At 36.5% G+C, this 22,448-nt stretch overlaps 1 protein-coding gene across 3 annotated transcripts in view; it reads left to right on the top strand.

Moving 5' to 3' along the window:
* The window catches only part of NR1H4 (nuclear receptor subfamily 1 group H member 4), a 62,460-nt gene extending 40,288 nt beyond the window's left edge, over positions 1-22,172 (top strand). For 2 of the 3 annotated variants that reach the window (XM_004742957.3, XM_004742955.3), the window contains 7 exons: positions 971-1,123; positions 3,031-3,164; positions 4,751-4,849; positions 5,179-5,278; positions 9,193-9,339; positions 19,389-19,502; positions 21,559-22,172. In XM_004742957.3, coding sequence (XP_004743014.1) covers positions 971-1,123; positions 3,031-3,164; positions 4,751-4,849; positions 5,179-5,278; positions 9,193-9,339; positions 19,389-19,502; positions 21,559-21,797 — 986 coding nt within the window. In that variant the 3' untranslated portion in view covers positions 21,798-22,172. The remainder of the gene's footprint in view (positions 1-970; positions 1,124-3,030; positions 3,165-4,750; positions 4,850-5,178; positions 5,279-9,192; positions 9,340-19,388; positions 19,503-21,558) is intronic. The other variant, XM_004742956.3, reaches the window with a different exon arrangement.
* The last annotated feature ends 276 nt before the right edge of the window (positions 22,173-22,448 follow it).

The raw sequence follows: 22,448 nt of genomic DNA, 5'->3' as shown, positions 1-22,448 counted from the left end.
CTCCCACAATCCTTTCCTTATTCACTACTTCACCTTGACTCTGGAAGTGTCAGAAATTGCAGTTATCCAGGTGGAGGAGAAAGAGTAGAAGTGGCAAGTGGGGAAAAAGAGAAAGGCCTTCCTGCCTGTAGCTTAACTGTGGTAGGCTGCCACTGCGGCCATATACATATTTGCTTTTAAAGCAAGGTTGGCATCTGTATTATTACACTAGGCTGGGCATCTTAAATACTGAATGGAAGCCTTCAATGTGACCTCTCCCAGGATGTTTGGTAAATAGCAACTTGTTTTGCAAGGCTTAGCTCAACACTGACCATTCTCTTTGCTTCCTCAGCCCAGCCCAGCCCAGGAACACTTAATTTCACTTGTTTGGTTGTTTGCATGGGTTTGCCCTCAACCAGGCTATAAACTCTAAGAGGGTAGGGATGACTTCTTCATCGTTGTACCACCAGCACCTTGAGCTCACTGGCACACAGTTGTCTCCCAATAAAGATATAAGGAAAGTAACCTGCCTTAAAAAAAAAATTAAGGGGCACCTGGGTGGTGCAGTGGGTTAAATGATGGACTCTTGGCTTCAGTTCAGGTCATGATCTCAGGGTCCTAAGACTGAGCCCTGTGTCAGGAAGTCTGCTTGAGATTCTCTCTCTCCTTCTCCCTCTGTCATTCCCACTTCTCTCTCTCTCTCTCTGAAACAAATAAATAAATCTCTAACTACCCCTCACAAATTAAGATTTTTCTTAAGAGAGGCTATGATTCAAACATGTCTTTATCTTTGAGACAGACGTTAACAATAGTTGTCTTCTGGACGATGAAGTGAGGTTGAAGGTACCTTTGTCACCTGTACTCTCAAGGATGGCCTGGGTGCTCTCCAGGGGTTCTTGAGAAAATGCTCTAGCATCCCTTATTCCTAATGTGTTTTTCTGAATAGGAGTTGTTATGAGTCCTTTTACTCCTTTCTATGTTTCCTCCACAGGTTTCTTCAGGAGAAGCATTACCAAAAATGCCGTGTACAAGTGTAAAAATGGGGGCAACTGTGTGATGGACATGTATATGCGAAGAAAGTGCCAAGAATGTCGCCTAAGGAAATGCAAAGAGATGGGAATGTTGGCTGAATGTATGTATACAGGTATTCACATCAAGCAATTAAATTCCACTTAAAATCTCTTAAGGAGGCAGATGCAGGTAACTCGTCTGATTAGAATGGTACTTCACATACTAAAGAAGGGATGAACTAAACTGTGGAAGTTCTGGAAAAGGATAAGGAACGCCTGAAATTGACCAAAGTATCAGTGAAAAAGGATTTTATTCCCCTGAAAGAAGCAGCTTTTTGCTGTTCGTTGTTGCAAGGAATCATATACGGAGTAAAATGGCATTAATCTGCAGTGAAAATAGCATGTTGTAAGAAGCTACCAGGAATAAAAACAGCCAAAAATTTTCTCCAAATTTGATTTAGTATCTTTCTTATTGTTTAATTAGCATAAAAATTCACAGTTGTGGGAAATTAAGAATGTTTTATAAGGTATAACTGCCTCTGAATTGTCTAAATAGAGTTTTAAACCAAGTCATTTTATTAGAAGTCCTTCTTCTCTTAGTGCAGCTTTGAACCAATTTGTATAGGTTTACACAGGAAATTAACTACTGTGAGTTTTAATATAATTTGGCCCTTTGATCTGATAAAGAGACACTGTATTAACTGCTGGTTTTGTGAGGAACCATAATCTTCATCAATTTGGAATGCATGCTCGTATATAACATATTAATTTTTCATTCTGCAAATTCTACAGACCACTCAGATTTTGAGATATGGCCTATTCCTCCTCAAAACACAAATGACAAACAAATGTCACCAAGGGGATGATAACATTCAGGGAGGGAATGCCACATGGAATAAAAGCCTTTGGAAGGTGACTCCAATTCTATTGTTTCCACACTGTACAGGCGACTGGGATGGACCCAGAGAAATAATGTGTGCAAGAGGGGGAAAAATAGGCCAGTGTAAATTATCCAGCTCTGGGTAGATGAAAGTTTTATAGTGGATGATCACTATCTCCTCTTAGCATATGAAACAAGAGACTGCAGTAGGAACGTCTGCTGGAATCCAATCTTGCAATGGAAATGCTTACTTTGATAGTGGGGGGTTCATGTTGCTCATCACTTATATATGAACTCGTTCCAATGGGAGCACTGAGGACATTTTTCATGATTCCGCGTACCAGAGTCTATACTATTATTAATGCAAACTTGCCCCATAACAGATGCAGAGTTTTATGTGATCTTACAAAATAAATTCCTGGACAAAAAAGTTCCCAGAGCTTAGTTTCATTAACATTGAGAGGATAAGGACGTTAAATGGGAATATGGAAGATTGTTCTGCATTATTTTTTATAGCTCTGTTTTAGTGTAAATTAATGATGATGTTATAAGATTCTTCAAAAGGAAATTTCAAAGTCCCTTTGAGTTATTTTCATCTCTGTGTTCTCAATAATGTACACAGTTCTGAAAAATGACAAGATTTAAAATTTTCCCTAAAGGATGTTGACATTTGTTTTGCTCAGCATGTGTTTACTTATGTGTGCTTAATGTGACATGGAATATACTTTTTAAGATACAGTTACATAAACATGGATGAAAAATAATATTAACATTATGTTATACAACGCTAGCTCTCAGGGTCCCCTAGACCAAGAATGGGGACAGTGTCCTTCACTTTTTTATTGACTGAATACCATGCATTTGTACAATGCTTTCGTGTTACAAACTCTTTACATAAAATACAACTTTTTTTAAAAGACCCAATTACTCTTAATCTATACAAAACTCTTTGAGGTAGATATTTTTCCTATTTTATCAATGAAGAAACTGAGATTCACAGGGGGAAAAATTTCTTGTTCAAGGCCAAGTCTCAAAATTCAGAAGGATTAGAATTAGTGCTGTGCCAAATTGCAGAGATGTGAGCCAACTACACATCAGCTGCCTCATGACCACAGGCCCAATAGGACTCTGGGCTGAAATCTCTCTGTTTTATCTTTTCAGGCTTGTTAACTGAAATTCAGTGTAAATCTAAACGACTAAGGAAGAATGTGAAGCGGCATGCAGATCAGACCATTAGTGAAGACAGCGAAGGTCGGGATTTGCGACAAGTGACCTCGACAACCAAGTCATGCAGGGTAATAACGTGCAATGGTGTCCGCTGAAGCCCACAGCAGCTGAGCTTCTAGGCCTGTAGTGACCTGGCTGAGAGGCTTTAAAATTAGAGCCACCGTAAGCAGAATTTCATTCCAGTTGTGCATTAAATGGGTTTCTTCTTTTTAGTGGAGAAAGTAAAATCTGCTCTGGTGTAGAAATTCAAATACTAGCAGTAAATAAAGCAAAATGAATGCTCTCTGTTCCCCTGGCTCCATTCCACACTTACTCCCAAGAGGATCCCAGTAGAAATGGTTCAGTGTAGAAAATGGATTTTTCAGGTTGAGGGTTTTTTTTTTTTTTTTTTTAACGATTTTATGTATTTGATAGAGCCCGCATGCACAAGCAGGGAGAGGGAGAAGCAGGCTCTCAGGGAGCCTGATGTGGGATGTGGGCCTGGATCCCAGGACCCTGGGATCATGATCTGAGCCAAAGGCAGACACTTAACCTACTGAGCCACCCAGGCACCCCTCAGGTTGAGTTCTGATGACAATTTTCTTTTTTCTTTCATTAAGAAGGGAAACTTAAAAGTGGGAAGGATGTGTATTCAGTAGAGGTTTGTGGGTTAGTCCCTATCAATGGGTAAAACTGAGTCGATACACATCTGTGGAACAATAGAGAAAAGCCTTTCCCATAGATCTCACGGATTATGCAAGAAATCCTTTGAGCAACCTGAGACAAAATAGAGGAACAAAACAGCATTTTGGATGATTGGTTAAACACATGGTGATAATCCACAGAGTATATGGGGAACTTTAATTTGCCAAAAGCTGAGAAAACAAAAATCCATGATTGTTTAAATCACACTCTTCTTAATGCTTATGATACTACTGACAAGGAAAACTTCATCCACAATTAGTTTTCCAAGTATAGTATTTCACATTCACTTCAGAAAAAAATACTTTCATATTATCTTGCCATAGGACATTCACACTTTGATATAAGGAAGCAAAGAGTTGACAAATTAACCATACTCTTCAAAAGATGCTAGTAGGGAGAAAGGGTTGTTCAGGGTCTGAACTGTGCAGATTGATGACTCTACTTCAAGGTTAGGCAAACACTTTTTTCTATAAAGAGTCAGATATTTTAGGCTTTGGCCATAGGTCTCCATGACAACTACTCAAGCCTGCCATTTTCGTGCAGAAGCAACATAGATAACACATAAACAAGTGAGTGTGGTTTGTTCCAATAGTCACAAAACCAGGTGGATTTGGTAGATGGGCCACAGTTTGCTCAGAATGCTCTTAAGTGTGGGACATTTTCCTTAGTGACTAAACCTTGAACTTTCACTGAACTTCCCTATGAATGGGCTTGATAGACTTCATATCCAGACTATCCTATATTCCCAAGAAGTACATGAAATGGATATTTTGTTACTCCTATTTTACAGATAAAAAAATCAACAACTTGGGAGACATTTAGTGAAAGGGTATAAGGCTTGCCCAAGGACCCAGAGTAAGCAATTACAGCACACAATTTCTGAAATTAGTTTATTCCAGATGGATGCACATATATGAAAGATGCCTTAAAACCACCTTCCCTAACACCTTTTATTTTTTTGCCAGTGTAGGAGAAAACTGAACTCACCCCAGATCAACAGAATCTTCTGCATTATATTATGGATTCATATAGCAAACAGAGGATGCCTCAGGAAATAACAAATAAAATTGTATGTACAAATACCTGAAAATAGTTTAAAGTTAATGTTTTCTGGAGCTTTTAGTATTTTGGAGATAGAATTTATATATAAATTTGTTATTTCTAAATGATTACAGCTGAGAATTTAGTTTATATGTTTAAACTTTTAGCAGCATTGAACAAAGAATAAGAGGTCTCATATCTGTCTAGGTGATAGTAATTGTTCTCTGGCAATCTGAAAAATATGAACTGAAATTTAAATTGTATTATCCAAATCTCATTCTTTAGTCTAATGATTTTGTGTTATTTATCCTTTTATCTGCTTATTAATCATTTGATTTTTTTTTCCTTAAAATTTAGTTGAAAGAAGAATTCAGTGCAGAAGAAAACTTCCTCATTTTAACTGAAATGGCAACTAGTCATGTACAGATTCTTGTAGAATTCACAAAAAAACTGCCAGGTATTTTTATATGTAGATACTTTTTTGTTATACTGTGCAATATTCTTGTGACATTGAGAGAATCAGTTGTGTTTATTGTAAAGTAGGGATTATTTTACATCCGATTTAAATTAATGTGTCTAGCAATTATAGACATGAAATGTTAGAACATTTCATGTTCTATTTAATGTGTTATAACATAAGATATGTGAACTCATAATAATTCTTCTAATTGATAAATTAAGAAATTGAGACTTTACAGATTTGTCATTCATCCATTTACTCATTTAAAAAGCATTTGTTGATACCTATTTCATGCTAAGTACCTAGCTATTACCTTCAAGGGGGTGTCTAAAGAAAGGCTATAATAAAAACAATTATATACAAAGTGCTGTTTGAACAGAGCAGAAGTGGTTGTTAATTGTATCTGAGAAAGATAGGGAGACTTCAAAGAAAACAATATTTTAATTGGGTCTAAAAGATAAAGCATTGGGGAGGGTATGGGATATAGTGAGTGCTGTGAAATGTGTAGGCCGGATGATTCACAGACCTGTACCCCTCAGGCAAATAATATATGTTAATAAAAATAATTAATAAAAAATTTTTAAAAAGATAAAGCAATTTTTTTTAAAGATTTTATTTATTTATTTGACAGAGAGAGATGACAAGCAGGCAGAGAGGCAGGCACAGAGAGAGGAGGAAGCAGGCTCCCTGCCGAGCAGAGAGCCCGATGCGGGACTCAATCCCAGGACTCCGAGATCATGACCTGAGCCGAAGGCAGTGGCTTAACCCACTGAGCCACCCAGGCACCTGATAAAGCGATTTTTTTGGTGGCACAGAAGAGAAGGAACCTCCCAAGTTGAAAAACCTGCTTGTGAAAATATAAAATATAAGGCATAAACAAAAATAGGATTTTTAGAGATGAAAGAGGAAAATTCAATGGGATTACAGCATAATGTGGTGGGTTCCTTGGTTAGACATAATGTAGTTGGTACCAGACTGATAAGGGCCTAACTAAGGAATTTAATCATCATTCCCTGGATTGTAGAGAGCTTTTGGTGCCTCTTTGTTGTTGTTGTTTGTGTTGACAGGAAAGTTATGGATTTATGTTATATAGATATGACTTGATCAGTTTTATATAAGATGGATTTGAATAGGGAGGGACCACGGAGGAGGGGTCATTTAGGATGCTACTGCAGAGGTCAAGGCAGAGGGCTTGAAATAAAACAACAGCAGTGGGAGACTGAAGAGAAAACAAAATGAAGAGAGATGCAAAAATTGACAGTACTTAATGAACAATTTTATTTGTGAAATGAGGGAGAGGAACTTATTCATAGTCATTTGGATGGTGCCAGTACAGAAACTGGAATTCAAGATTCTTGTCTCCCAGCTTCCCAATTCTTCCAACAATACTACCAATGCTATCTAAGCCAATACATTTAATTTGTTTCAGTGTTTTAAAAATATATTAGTACAATAGAATTCCATGATCTAGGAGAGTATAATTAATACCTTGTACAAGAGCATAACCTTGTAATATTAAATTACAGAAGGTAACTTCTGATGTAAGATTTTAATTAGGTTAATTTGTCTTCTTTTGCTGACATTATGCAGTTATTTTATTAAAGTGTCATGGATAGACATAAGCCTACATAAAACTCATAAAATGTGAGGAGAAAGTGTTCATTATCATTTTAACATTAATATTCTCTCATTTCTTTATTAACAACGAAAGAAGGACTTAATTTGTTATATGCTAATTAGGGCAGGCTTGATCAAAAGCAAGTGTATACAGGAGTGGAAAGTGTGGGAGGAGGAATTGGGAGAAAAGGAAAAATATAATGTTTTTGGTTGTTTGTGAAAAGAGAGTTTTTCAGTTCAAATTGTCTGTTGGTCTTGAACCACAAAATAATTGAAGAAAAAATTCTTCTTCATAGAATGTAGCTTATCTGAAAGCAACAGCAATAACTGACACATCTCTTTATTCCCCATGCTTAGACTAGTTCCTGAGGGGAGGAAAGAGTACAGTTAATGTATGTTTAATGGGTAAAGCAAGGGCACTGGCTGGCTCAGTGGAGAGAGCATGTGACTCTTGATTTGGGGGTTTTGAGTTTGAGCCCCAAATTTGGGGTAGAGATTATTTAAGAATAAACTTTTAAAAAATGAAAAATATTTAAAAACGTTTTAAAAAGAAAAAAAATAAAATACAGAAGGAAATAAAAAACACAAAACTCATGAGAAAAATTTTAGCAATAGTAACAATATAGTTAATATTTTAACAAAAATAATGGAAATGGCATTATTATAAATAGTAATAATAGTGCTGTAACTCCAAAAATGAAGGGGTTTTTGTGAAAGATAGATGAATTGTTTCATTCTGTAGTTCATTGAGCATAAACTGTGCCAGGCACTGTCCAGGGTGCTGGAGACCCTGCAGGCTTGGCTCCGGTCCTCAAAGGAGCTTTTCAATTCACCAACACAGTGATTCTTAATCCTTCACATTTCTCTCTTTTCTAAACTTCCACTGTTATTTAATACTTTTCTAAGCCATTTGGACCCTGATGATGTTAGTTTATTTTTATATGTGGTGTGTGTGTGTGTGTGTGTGTGTGTGTGTGTATACATGTGCATAGGAGCTTGTGTTGTTTTCCCATTTATTCAGTTATCTAATTATTCAACAAGTAATTCTTGGCTGTCAATTATGTGCCAGGCACTGGGAATACAAAAATGAAGAGAACGGCAAAGTCTCTGACTCCAAGAAGTTTATACTCTATTAGATGTGGCAGACAATTAGCAAATATGAATAATTTTATTATGTGAGGTAGTGGTAAACTCTATGAATAGAAAATAAAGCAGGTAGGAACCAGCAAATTCTGGGGGATATTATTTTAGTAGGATTACCTTGAAGCAGAGATCTGCATACAGTACATGTCTGTATACAGTGAGACATGGGGATAGCTGGAGAAGAGCATTTACCCTTGAGGCAAAACAACATACATGTTCATAGTAGAGCCCAGGGTCAGTGTGACTAGAGTGCGGTCAGTGAGGGGAAGGAGGAGGAAGAAATGATGTCAGAGAGGTAGCTGGGGACTATGGCATATAAGCCAGGATAAGGACATGTTCCTTCAGGTTATCAACTCATTCCCATATTTCTCTAATTTTTTTCTACCCTGTATGATAGATAGAGTGCTGAGCTCAGAGCAGATATCTTAACATGATCTTGATTGTTTTATTAATTTTTTTTGAAAATTCCCCCATTCTCCAGATTGACTAATGAGCTAGACAAATAATCCCTTAAATGTCTGGATATATGTGAAAATTTTTTCTTTTTTTTCCTTTTTTTTTTCTTTATAATTTATTTATTTGACAGCGAGAGAGATCATAAGTAGGCAGAGAGAGAGAGAGGAGGGAAGCAGGCTCCCTGCCAAGCAGAGAGCCTCACATGGGACTGATGTGGGGCTCGATCTCAGGACCCAGGGATCATGACCTGAGCCAAAGGTAGAGGCTTTAACCCACTGAGCTACCCAGGGGCCCCTGAAGACTTTTTTCTGTTTTGTGGATGCTTCCATTCTGCAGAGTTAACTCCAAGACACCAGATGCGACTAATATAATAGCTCAAAGAGTATCTGTTTGCTTCTAATTTCTGAGGGTTGCTTCATCTGGATCTCTGCTCTGCCATAATATATATTTTTGGTGTGGGTCTGACATCCTTTTTTACCCAATTTATTCAACAAATTCTGCTTAATAAAGATAAAAGTCAACATCTATTTGGGAGAGAACAATAAGCACTTAATGGCTCAAACTACCCAACCTTAAAACAATTATAAAATCACTTTATGGAAATGTTTTATCAATGGGAATGATAACGATGATGAAATACTGTTATATAAAATTCACAATTCCCTCACACTGATTTGATTATCATCTTCATCCAGGATTTCAGACTTTGGACCATGAAGATCAAATTGCTTTGCTGAAGGGGTCTGCAGTTGAAGCTATGTTCCTGCGTTCAGCTGAGATTTTTAATAAGAAACTTCCAGCTGGACATGCTGACCTATTGGAAGAAAGAATTCGGAAGAGTGGTAAGTGATTTGGCTAATGGTAAAGAGTTTGTTCCTGCAAGTAAGAACTTGTACATCCCACAAGATAGGCGTCTTGTCTGTCTTATGCAAAGTTATGTGCCCATTGTGATTAGTATGGAGAATGGCTCTAAAAAGATATGTGTTAAATAGATGAGGCCTTTAGAGGGTTGGTTCAAAAATCCTTGTTGTATTAGCAAAATACTAAAAATACTCTTTGCTCTATATTAAGATTAAAGGTCGAAGGAAAAAATTTTTTTTAAAGTTCAGAAAACTACTCTGATAAAAACAGCATACAGGAGCTGAGGTTATTCAGTCCAAAAAAGATTCATTTGTTCAAAACCTTCACGTCTGAATGACCATGGATCAAACTATTATCTATCTCTATTCAAAGTAAAATAAAAGGAACTATTAATAGCAACATTTATACACCATTTACTAGGTTTTAGACACTGTTCTAAATACTTTACATATATGATTTCATCAAATCCTTGCAAAGTCCTCTGAATAAGTACTATTATTATTCAAATTTAGTAGATAAGGAAACTGACACAGAGAGTGCCTAATAACTTTTCCATCGACAGACAGGAAGTCTGACTTTAGAAGCCCTGTGTCTAAACTACTATGTTACACTGTCTCTCAAGAGACAAAATGAAATAATAGTATGAGTTGAACTTATTACAGAGGAATACTGGGACAGAAAGCACTAAGAGATATTGGAATGAATTTCCAGGAATTCTGTGCTATTTATCTTAGAATCTGAGTCTTAAAATAGTATAACTTTTCATTTACCTGAGAGACTTTATATATGGATTGGGAGAGAAGGGATGAATGAGATGAAATGATGGCTTAAGATCCTTTCTTCCCAAAGTATTATCTTTTTATGAATTACTAGAACAAGTTTAAATATTTATAAAATTAGTGATTTAGAATAGAGATTGGAAGGAAAGTTTTTAGGAACTTCTGCATTTGCAATATAAGGAAAATAATTGAAAATAATTTTTTTAAAAAACAGCCATCCCATAATTGTTGTGTTTTCTTCTCTTAAACACTGAAAGCATAATTATCATCATTGTTAGATTTAAAGGATACACATTTTACAAAGATGCATTCATTATTCAAATAAATCCACTAATTTATTAGTTTAACATATATTTAAGGGCAAGATACTGTGGAGGTAGTGAGAGGAATCAGGCATCTTTCTTCTCTTAGGAAGCTTATAGTCTAGTAGGGAGATGTGATCTGTACATTGATAGTTACAATAAAATGTGGAAGAGAAATGAGATGGGGTGACATCTTGTTGGTAAGGCTCTGGAAAGATTTCATTGGCAAGCTGGGCCTTAAATGATATTTTATGTGACTATTCAGAGTGGAGGTACAAGAGAAAAGGACCAGCAGAAACAAAGGACTGAGGCAGGGGAGTTCAGGTTATACACACAAAGAAGAATGAATATTTGAGTTTGATTAGATTAAAGGTTACATCAAAGGGAAATGGAATTTTTTAGAAGTCAGAATCAAATGTTTGAGGACCTTGAATGTTAGGCTAAAAGATGTATCCTTCATTTTCTAAGAAACAGGGAGACATTAAAGATTTTTGAGAAGGAGAGGAAAAATGCCAGTCATGCTTTACAAATCTGCCAGCAATGTTAGGATAAACCAGGATGGGAGACGCCTCTCAGGAGGCAAGAGGTTTCAAGAATGTGCTCCCAGAAGAAATGAAGAGAAGGGAAAGAGTCTGAGAAATACATTGTCAGAGATTTCCGCCCTTTGAAAGACAGTATATTAGTAAGAAATATGGGTTCTGGTTCTGGACAGATTTTATTTTACATTTTCTGGAACATAGTGGTGTGTGTGTGTGTGTGTGTGTGTGTGTGTGTGTGTTTTCACTCATCTGTGCATCTGTCCAGGCAGCTGGGGTAAGGGAGAAGGGTTGAATCAGGTAACCTCCACAGTACCATCCAGTTCTAATTAGTTCTTAACCAATCAGTTTTTCTGATTGCTGGGTTAACCCGTCACTTGGGCAGCTACTGAAGTATCTTGATTTTTTTTTTTATTGTGATAAGAACACTTAACATGAGATCTACACTATTAGCAAAAGTTTAAGTGTACAATACAGCATTTTTGCCTATAGGTATAATGTTGTAGAGCAGATATTCATCTCACTTAACTGAAGATTTATGCCCATTGAGTAGGAGGGGGAAATGAGTTACTAATTAGTAGGCATAATAAAGGAGATCTTTCTATTCAACAAGTATACATTGAATACTTGATTTGTGCCAAGCACTGCACAATTATTGAGGTATGGAGGTGAGGAATTATGATCTCTGTCCCCCGGGAGCTTACAAACTAATGGGGAAGATGTATAAGTTAAGAATTCCTAAACAATGTGCAGTGTAATAGGGACTATGAGGGATGTATATGCAAAATGAAACTGAAGCAGAAAGATGTGCTTGACTTCCCTGAGTCTACATGGTGAGTCAGAAAAGGCTTACAAAGTTGACAAGTGAACCATGGAGGATTGTTGTGAACTCATCATGCCACAAAAGTCTGAGAAGGGTACTCCAACAGCTATAGCCATTAAATAGTAATACAGAAATTTAAAGTGCAAAAATGTGGAGGTGTGAGAGCATCCATGTGTTAGATCCACAAATACTGTGACATTGCTGAAAAATAGTATTTTTGAAGGTGAAATGTAATAATGCTAGATTTTTAAGGACCTTGAACACCACAAAAATAGATTAGTGTAGTTCCTGTATAATGAGTCTTGTAATGGTCTGAGCATATATGACATGACCATAGAAGTACTGTAGAAAGGTCTTTCAAGCAGTAATATGAAGGAACTTTTACAGGGATTGAGACAAGTCTATAAGGAAATCAATGCAATAACTAGGTGAGAAATGGTGAGGATCTTGCAGGTTAAAAACAGGTAAAAAATAGGAAAAAAACTTGCTTGATTAATGTAGGTTTCAGAACTTGTGATTTTGCAAGTTTCAGAAAAGTTCCAGAATGAAGTTTTCTAGAATGCAAACTATATAAATAACTACGTGTGTCTCTGGTTCATAAATAGATTACTTTACCCAAACATCAACCACATATTGTGACAATAAAAACCATCGAAACTCACATTCTGCTTCATATTTTATTATCTATAATGATGCTTCCATTTATTAATATTTATGAATTTGCTTCTCCCAGTGGATTTTCAGAGCATTGCCTCTTCCATACACCACATAAAAACCTGATCTTGCAAGATGACCTTTCAGAATAACTTTTTATTCTTATGCAAATATAACACATTCTTCTATTGTACATTTAATTCTAGAGAAACATAGCATCTCAAAGTTGCCCTGACTATGCCTACAGAACTCTTTAAAGAATATAATGTGAAATTTAATTTCTTGTTCTTCAAATTTGTACTCTTTTGTTTGCTATTATTAAATTCCAATTACATACACAAAAGTACTGTCTCCTGAGATACATTTACTTAATGAGAGCTATAGTGCTTATTTGTATTAATTGAAGCTTCAGAATATTATATCTGACATAACTTGTGGTTGGGTTATTTCTATATAATTCTAGTGCCTCAATTATATTATTTCTAATGTACTATTATGCAAACTAGGTTTTAAAGCTGAAATATTTGTTAAAACTAGAAATAATCATATGATACCATAAAATATGACAGCACTGAAATTGCTAACATTGAATGAGTTTACATTTTAACATTAAGGAAATTAGCAATAACTTTTCACAGACCATGAAACTTGTTCTGTTAACTTCAAATATAACCTCTGAAACATATTTTTTGGCTTTTTTTTATTCCCATAACAGACATAAATGAAATATCCAATCCCTAAGTGTTTATCAGGATGACAGTATATCTTAGGATTTTGCAGTTGTTAACTTATATACACATCATCTTACGTATATTCTCAATGGTCCCCAAAGGTGGGTTTTACACTCCTGTTTTATAGATGAGGAAACAGTCTTAGAGAAGCTAATTGACCTGCACAGTGTTGCATAGCTAATCAGCAGATTGCCAGGAGATGAATGCAATTGATCTAACTCAAAACCCGGTGCTCTTTCTATATGTTGCACCTGTCACTCACCATGGTCTAATATTTGCTCTACTATCCGCTAGTAGGGAATGCAAAGACCTAGTAAAACACAGTTCCTGCCCTTTGGTTGAGAGGGAACATATAAGGAGCAGGTAGCTATTTGAAATTGGCTTTAGGTAAATGATAAAGTGAATAGAATCAGGGAGATCAGAGAAATGAGAGATCCTTATCAGCATGATGGAGTTGTAGCTGGTTTATGGTAGCATGGTCAAGTGTACTCTATACCTTACTTATTTTTCTGCTTTTTAACTACACATAATTTCATTGCCTTAGCTTTGGCTACAAATGGAAACAATTCTAAGAACTAACTTTTGTAAAGAGGATGATGTAAGCTGATTGTCAGTTGAGATACTGACTTTGAAGAAAGGGCTGGAAATGTTAAGAACAAATAACAGAATATTTATAAGAAAAGTAAAATGCATAAATCAAAATTTGGAGCCCTTTACACCACATTTTGCTTTTCAAATTGATTATGTAATAATTATATTATTATAATAATTATATTGGCATAGACCAATGGGGGTTCAATCTGTAGGAAAAAGGCATTTTCAAAATAAAAGAAAGTATTAAATTAATATAGGAGTCAGCATTTTCATTGGCTCTCAGCTGTATTCAGTAAGCCTTTTATACTTGACCAGTATTGGACAATATGTATTTATTTATGTATCTGTTTCTTCCATTAGTCTGTTGACTGCTAGAATGTTATTCCCAGCATTATCACAGTGCCTGGGGCACCGCTGTTGTCAAAAATTGGTGAATTTTGTTGAGATGATTTAGAACCTGACGATCCAAACCCTGGCAACTCCTAAGCACCAGTGAAATATAATTTAGCCACATAACCTTAGCCACTAGGACTAATGGGAAGCACGTTATTTATTAAATATTTCAAATATTTTATTTTGAAAGTAGTAAGTTTTTTGAATTGCTAATTTGATGGCAACTTTTAACTTAAAGCCAACAGCATGGCACAAATGACTGACAGGGTAGAATTTGGCAGTTGAAGTAGAGGTTAGGGTCCAAGCTTTTAACATCTGAGAATGTTTCCATGTCCTAAGGGCATCCCTTGCCCCCATGATGTCTCACAACTATGTCACCTTTGTCACAAGGAACTAACAAAACAGAATATTGCCCAATTTAACAAACATTTGTTCGTCGTTATCATGTCTCCAGCAGGATGCTGATTACTGAGTAGAGCACCTTTAAGTAGTCAGGCAGTGTGTCAGGCACAGGGAGTACGATGTTGGTTCCTATTCTCAAAGTTTTGTTTTTTCTGGTATTTCACACTCCATTGGGAAGGAGAGATATGAATTGTGATACATGCATAGAAATAAACGTAGAGAAGAAAACAACTAATTCTGCTTCACTGTGACAGGGAAAGCTCCACAGAGGAAGCAAAATTTGAGTGTTGTCTTGAAACATGAGTGGTGTGTCCTAGCCTAATAGGGATCCTGCCTTATATTTCAAGCAAAAAAGCATGAAGACTAAAAATGTATCTTATTTGGTAGAGGAACTATCTGTTAGGATGCCCTTGGCTGATGATCATAGAAAATCCAGTTCAATATAACTTAAACAGTAAGGACATTAGCTCAAATGAGAAACCCAGAGGAAGGGTGGCAGCAGAATTGGTTAATGAAGTTGCTCAGCAGGTTATCAGAAAGACAAGTCTTTTTCAAAACTTCTGCTCTGCGATCCTTGGTGTATTAGCTTTACCCTCAGGCTGATTCTCTTCCTGGCCACAGCATTTCCAGGCATCACATCCAGGGGCAACTGTGCCCAAAGGAAAAAGAAACTTCAGAAAGGAAATTAATGACCTCTTCCTGAATATAGAAATCTTTCTTGAGACCTCCCAAGTAGACTCTCCTTTGCCTCAGTAGCCAGAATTGTACTGTTGCTGACTATACCAACAGTGGCTGGACCTTGGGCTGGAGCTTCCATCTTTTCCTCTGCAATAGCACATTGGCCATGGCACTGGAGGGGAAGAGAGGTAGAGAAGTGTAGACTGACATAATTCGGCTCCAGGAACCAAGAGTTTCTGTCATTACCTCACAGGGAAACTACTGGGATGGAGAGAGTTTTATAAGGAAAGTGGAAGGCAAACATTGCTTTGTGGGGCATGTCAGAGACTTATACCTTAACTTCTATGCTATGGGGTGGTGCCCTTTCTAGGAAAATGTCAAATTACATGGTTTTGAGCAAAAAGCATCATTTTTAGTAAGATTCTTGGTCTATCTTGATCCCATCATTTATAATAAATCAGATAGAGGTGTTTAAAATACCAGGAATGTTGTCTTATATACTATCTTGTATCACATACACACATCCCTCTGCTTTATTTTTTTTTTTTAAAGATTTTTAAAATTTATTTGACAGACAGAGATCACGACTAGGCAGAGAGGTAGGCAGAGAGAGAGAGGAGGAAGCAGGCTCCCTGCAGAACAGAGAGCCTGATGCGGGGCTCTATCCCAGGACCCTGAGATCATAACCTGAGCCGAAGGCAGAGGCTTTAACCCACTCTCTGCTTTATTTTTTGTCCCCAGTTAAAATTTGGAAGTTTAATTTGGAAATAAAAGACATTTACAATTCAAAATAACTTAAAATAGCATAGAGTTGATTCTATCAAGTAGTTTTTCTCTGACTGTTTCTGATTAATGAACAATTAATTGTTCAGTTACATACCTCTTTCTCTAGAAAGGTAAAACAAGAAACAGAGAAGCAGAGACACACTTTTTTTTTTTTTAAACAACTATGCCCTTTTCCATAGTAGTCTTTGTTGTTAAATTAGAAAATAGCCCCACCTTGTGGCCAAAAATCAGCTAATTGGGTAAAGAAACAAAAAATGAAACAGACTTAAATCTCCAGAAAGGAGGAGGCAGGAAAACAAGAAAAGATTGCCCCTTCGGAATGATATTATTATTACATTTCCTAAGTTAGAAATTGCTGGTTCATAAAACTTAAAGTACCCCTTTGTTGATGGTGCTCCAGTTAATTCTGATTATTAACTTCAATTCTAAAAGCAGATTTATATTTGATCTATGCTATAAGAAATTATTTTTAATTCTACTATTTTCTATATTTTCACTATATTCACTGTTAGCTTGTACAATATATACAATATAAACAATCATAACAAATATCTTTACCTCTTTTTTCCTCAAAAGTATTAGCTATAGTTAGATAACTAATGGACGTAACATTTTTGTAAGGTTAATGGATATTTAGAAAGACAAAATAGGAAATTAGGTAGTCAAATATGTTTTCTAAAAATTAAATATTTTCAAATCAACCACCTTTAATATTATCATCAATCTTTGTATGCTATTTTAAAATATAGCATGGAGTTATTATTTCAGGTAGCCACAAATGATGGGTGTAGTCCCTGAATGCTGAGGAAAGCCTAAAGACTGCCATTTTTCTTTTTTAAAGTAAAAAAGAACATCCTTACCAGGAAAATATAGATCTTAGTTTAGCTTTAACAAGTTTTCAGTGTTTTAGAAAAACACTGAAGCAGATCACTGATCAGCCAATTTATATTAATCTCTAGGGAGGTCCAGAATGTAAAAATAAAACAAAAACATAGCTCTGTAAACACAAAAGTAAATGAGCTGTCTAACTAAAATTGAGATAAACTGAGATAAAAATGAATTAATGAACTAACATTGATCTAATTTCTTAAATAACAATAATAGTATTTGTGCTAACATTCATTGAGGGTTTGCTATCAACCAGGCATTATGCTAAGCACTCCACATATATTATCTCATATAATGCTATTGTTATAATTCACATTTCACAGATGAAGACACTGAGGCTTATAGAATTTAAGTATTGTGACCAACATGGAGTCATAGATCAGATTTCAAACTGAGCTGGCTCACTAACTCTTAACCTCCTCACTAATTCTTAACCCGGACTGATATTCCCAGGCTCGCAACCTTCTAGATTTTAAGTTGTGTCTAGTTTGGTTGTGGGTATTCAGCTCAATCTGTAAAAGCTGGAATCTTCCACATGATGCAATACCCAAGTTGCTTAACAAAGACACTACTGTTAAGAGAGCCCCCTGGGGTCGATTAAAGAATCAAAAGTCAAGGGGAAAGAAGAGTGTGGCATTTGGACTAAAAAGAGAGAAAGGCCACGGATTCAGTTCCGGAAGACTCTTTAGATTATTCTAAAGGCAAGGATTTGGACTTTCTGATTCTGCGAAGCGTAATATTATATGAAAATTGTTCTCTTTAGGGTCTGGAATCCAGCTGCATTCTGGTTTGGTTTGGCCAAAGCTGTATGGCTCCAGGTCTGGTTGGAGATGGAATAGAGCAGTCCATTTTTGTGTGGACCAACTCTGGGAAATTCATCCTCATCTTAATTCATCCATAAATCACATCACAGTCTCTCTCTCTCTCTTTTTTAATTTCCATGGTCTTTTTCTTTTTCTTCTTCTCCTTCTCCTCCCCTTCTCTTCCTCCTGTTCCTTGTCCTCTTCCTCCTCCTTTTTTTCTCTATAATTCCTTAATCACAGCTCTTCTGGAGTGGAGCCATGCACAGAACAGATCCAGAATTAATACTTGTTGAAAGACTGTAGGAAGTGACACAAAGGAGTCCTAAGTTACGAAGAAGTGCCAGCTAGATAAAGGAGAAGGAGACTATTCCAAGTAGAGAGAATGTGAAAACTGGGCGATGTGAGTTATTTAGAAAGCTCTGAGTAGCTAAACATGGCTGGAGTAAAGGCTGTGTGATAGAAAGGTCAGGCAGCTTAGTGACCGCTAAGAGCCAGAACTCTGGAGCCTGCTAGTTTCGAATCCCGCTTCCACCTCTCACCAACTGTGTGTCTTTGGGTGAATTATCTAACTTCTTGGTGACTATCTCATAGGGTATTAGGAAGACTGAATTGAGGAGACAAAATGTGATTTAAATGTTAAGATTCTGGGACTAAACTGAAGACAGGAAGACCAATGAGGAGGCAGGTGTAGTAATCCAAATGAAAAGAAAGGACTTAAACAAAATCAATTCCAGGTGCCACAGAAAGAAGAGAGAGCACCCAGGGAGAGGTAGCAGGTCAAATCATAGGACTCACACCTGCCAGAGTTAAGAGGGAGGACTGAGTCTCAGTTGTCAGGCAGGGGCAGCTGGTGGGTGAAGGTATCAGTAATTGAGAATGGGAATTGAGGAAGGGGATGGATTTGGAGGAAGATGGGGAGTTTAGTTCTGTACATGATATTTTTGATTTTGGATGTATTGACTTTGAAGAGAACAGCGAAGTACCCATGCCCTAGTAGGCAATGCAACTCTGAGAAGAACCCTAGCTGATGTATTAAATGAAGATGTTTATACCTCTGGACTTAGGAACAACAATTTTTGTTCCTTGTTTAAGATGCTGCCTATACCTTGATTATAGATATTAATATTAAAAAGATTAAAACATATCTAGAAAATGGTTGGGAGATTCTTTGGGCAATTTGAGAATATTGTCATTTACTGGCGAATAGTTGTGACTGAAACAAAGGCTCTGCTGAGGGCAACTGGGTGGCTCAGTCAGTTAAGTGTCCGTCTTTTGCTCAGGTCATGATCCCAGAGTCCTGAGATCGAGCCCCACATTGCTCCTTGTTCAGAGTGGAGCCTGCTTCTCCTGCTTCCTTTGCCTGCCACTCCTCTTGCTCGTGCTCTCTCTCTCTCTCTCTCAAGTAAATGGAAAAAAAAAAAAAAGGCACTGCTGAAATTAGGAACACATAAATCACTGATTAGGTGATATTTTGAGGATTTTGTTAATTGACCTTCTTTGCAATGACCTGCCTTTGACTGGAGCCATAATATACAGTCATTATTTATACATTTGTGCATAAATATTAACGTGTGTGTGTATACAAGGTGTCTATAGTTCTATACTTTTTTTCATTTAAAAATTTTGTTATGCCTCTGCAATTTTTCATCTTTCCACCATAGGTATCTCTGATGAATACATAACACCTATGTTTAGTTTTTATAAAAGTGTTGCAGAATTGAAAATGACTCAAGAAGAGTATGCTCTGCTTACGGCAATTGTTATCCTCTCTCCAGGTAATTTTGTTGCTACATTTTTATTTATTTATTTATTTTTTTTAAAAGAATTTATTTGTTTATTTGACAACAGAAATCACAAGTAGGCAGAGAGGCAGACAGAGAGGGAAGCAAGTGCTCTGTTGAGCAGAGAGCCCCGTGTGGGGCTCCATCCCAGGACCCTGGGATCATGACCTGAGCTGAAGGCAGAGGTTTTAACCCACTGAGCCACCCAGGTGCCCGCTACATTTTTATTTTTATGCCATTTGTTTGTTCTACTCCCTCTCCAATGTAATAGTAATAATGTTTCTTTAAAGAAAATCTGGAAGACACAGCAGTGCAAAGAAAAAGTAAAATGGCCTGTAATCCCACCACTCAAATGAAATCATTGTTAATATTTCAGTGTAGTTCTTCTCAACCTTTATTCTAAACATAGTACTCGTTCATTGAATAATTGCATTTTGAACACATACCATGCATTAAACATGGTTCCAAACACGGGGGTGTACAGCAGTAAAGAAACAGGCAGGAGACAGCTGCATGGAGCTTGCGTTCCAATAGGGTGAGAAAGATAACGAATGAGGAGACAAAAATAATTTTCAGGAGGTGGTAATGTTAAATATATATATAATATAGATGATAAATTTTATAATTTAATTTATATATCATATTATAATTATATATGTATTTTCATATAATTTTTGTTTTATATAATATATAAAATAAGTAAGTATATATTTTATATAATACATACTTATATATAATTTAATTTATATATTGAGTTATAATTATATAGTATAAAATTTATAAATAATATTTATATAAAATATATAAAGATATATGTTTTATATATCTTTATTATATATTTATATTATATATTAATATATTTATATTATATATATTTATATATATGTAAAGGTGAGGATATAAGGAAAGAAAGTGGCAGCAGGATGTTGCTATAATTAGTAGTCAGGAAAGGCTTTTCTAAGGGTTTGATATTTGAACAGGAACCTAAACGGAATTACATACTTTTTAACACAATAGAGCACATATTGTCTTTTTTTTAAGTTTATTTTCCCATGTCATTAAAAATTATACTAGCAATGGGATGCCTGGGTGGCTCAGTTGGTTAAGCATCTGACTCTTGATTGTAGCTCAGGTCATGATCTCAGCGTTGTGAGATTGAGCCCCTGTTAGGCTCTGTGCTAGGCATGGAGCCTCCTTAGATTCTTTCTCTGCCTCTCCCCCTACCTCCTGTGTGCACACGCATGTGTTCTCTCTTTCTCTCTCTCAAAAAAAAAAAAAAATTTATATATATATATATCAGTAAAATTTGTTGTAATATATGTCTCCATCATATTGATATACAATCATTTACTGGTTAACATTGTTGGGTCCCCCAATAATGGGTCCATGGTCAAAGGAGTGAGACTGATACAGAGCGAAGGTCAAGCAAAGCTTTATTTTGTGCCAAGCATCAAGAATCAAACCAACCATCAAACAGACCTTACAGATAGGGCGACCCCTCCCTGCCTCACAGACTAACTTTTATAGAGAAAAGGCTATGTTGTTGGGCCTGGCCACACACAGATGGCGAGTGAGATTGTAACAGTCATGCTAGGTCACACATATGTGACCAGTTGAATTACAATTTACCCTATAGTAGACATTTGAACTAGCCTATCACCTTGGTGTGAATTGGCGCCCAAAAGGTGGGGCCCGACTCCTTGGTAGCTAGGGAGACCTTATGCATGCTTTACTGATTGGATGTCTCTACCTGACCTGACTCATCCCTGCATTCGGGCTGTTATCTCCACCTGACCTGACCCACCCTTGTATTTGGGTTTTGTTACCTGGGACTGGTTTCTTGGACTTGCTTTTAAGTAAGGGCGGGGGGCAGGGTCAGTTTAAGTTTTACTGCATAAACAACAAAATGGCTGTTTAACCGGGGTGGGGCCACTCTGGCTAAATAGGCCCTTACATTTACATCGCAAGCAAGTTACTGTTGCTACAGTTACGCCAAATTAATACTTCCCCACTCTTTAATTTTGTCTTTTTATCTTAAACCTCAAAACAGACAGACAATACATAAAGGACAGAGAAGCGGTAGAGAAGCTCCAGGAACCACTGCTTGATGTGCTCCAGAAGTTGTGTAAGATTTATCAGCCCGGAAATCCTCAACATTTTGCCTGTCTCCTGGGTCGCTTGACTGAGCTGCGGACATTTAATCATCACCACGCAGAGATGCTGATGTCCTGGAGAGTAAATGACCACAAGTTTACCCCACTTCTTTGCGAAATCTGGGATGTGCAGTGATGAACACTGCAGGGGCAACAGCATCTAGCTCTTGATTTTCCTCATAATATAAATCTGATGTACAACTTTCTTTTATTTCATTTGTACCTGGTCTCACACAAGAATTTTGACAAATATTTATGCAGTAATTCCATAACTTCCACAGTTGTAAATATAGAGCTAGATAGAATGAGTTTCTTTACATTGTATTTTATAAGGCTTCCGGGAATCTTTTGTTTAACTGGCATGCCCTGTTTGCCTAACTAAATGGATCACTCTTTACCTCTATCTGTTAAAATAGGGAAGATTTCATTTTGCTCTTTATCTTACCTTATTTGCATACATTTTATCAAAGAGCTGGTTTCAATTTTGGCAATAAACTGAACATAATGGCAACAGGCTTTTCTTCTGGAACAAAATTTGAAAAATATACAAACTCATTTCTTTAAATGGTGAATCACATCCTAAGGGGCCCGGTGTGTATCTGGGAGGTGGGGTGCGGGGTGGGTGGGTGAAGGGTAATTTACAAAAAGATAAACTCTCACAACACAGAGGGTGTTTTTCTCATCCCTGGAGAAGTCCTGGAGAATATTCATTTATTTGTAATAGCCCTTGGATTGGTTCATTTTCTTTGAAGTTCAAGGAGATAATATACAGAAAAGTTAATGATTC

Source organism: Mustela putorius, unplaced genomic scaffold, assembly GCF_011764305.1.
Source record: "Mustela putorius furo isolate JIRA1106 unplaced genomic scaffold, ASM1176430v1.1 tig00000788_pilon_pilon_pilon, whole genome shotgun sequence".
Taxonomy (NCBI): domain Eukaryota; kingdom Metazoa; phylum Chordata; class Mammalia; order Carnivora; family Mustelidae; genus Mustela; species Mustela putorius.
This window is presented reverse-complemented; position numbering and strand designations above follow the sequence as displayed.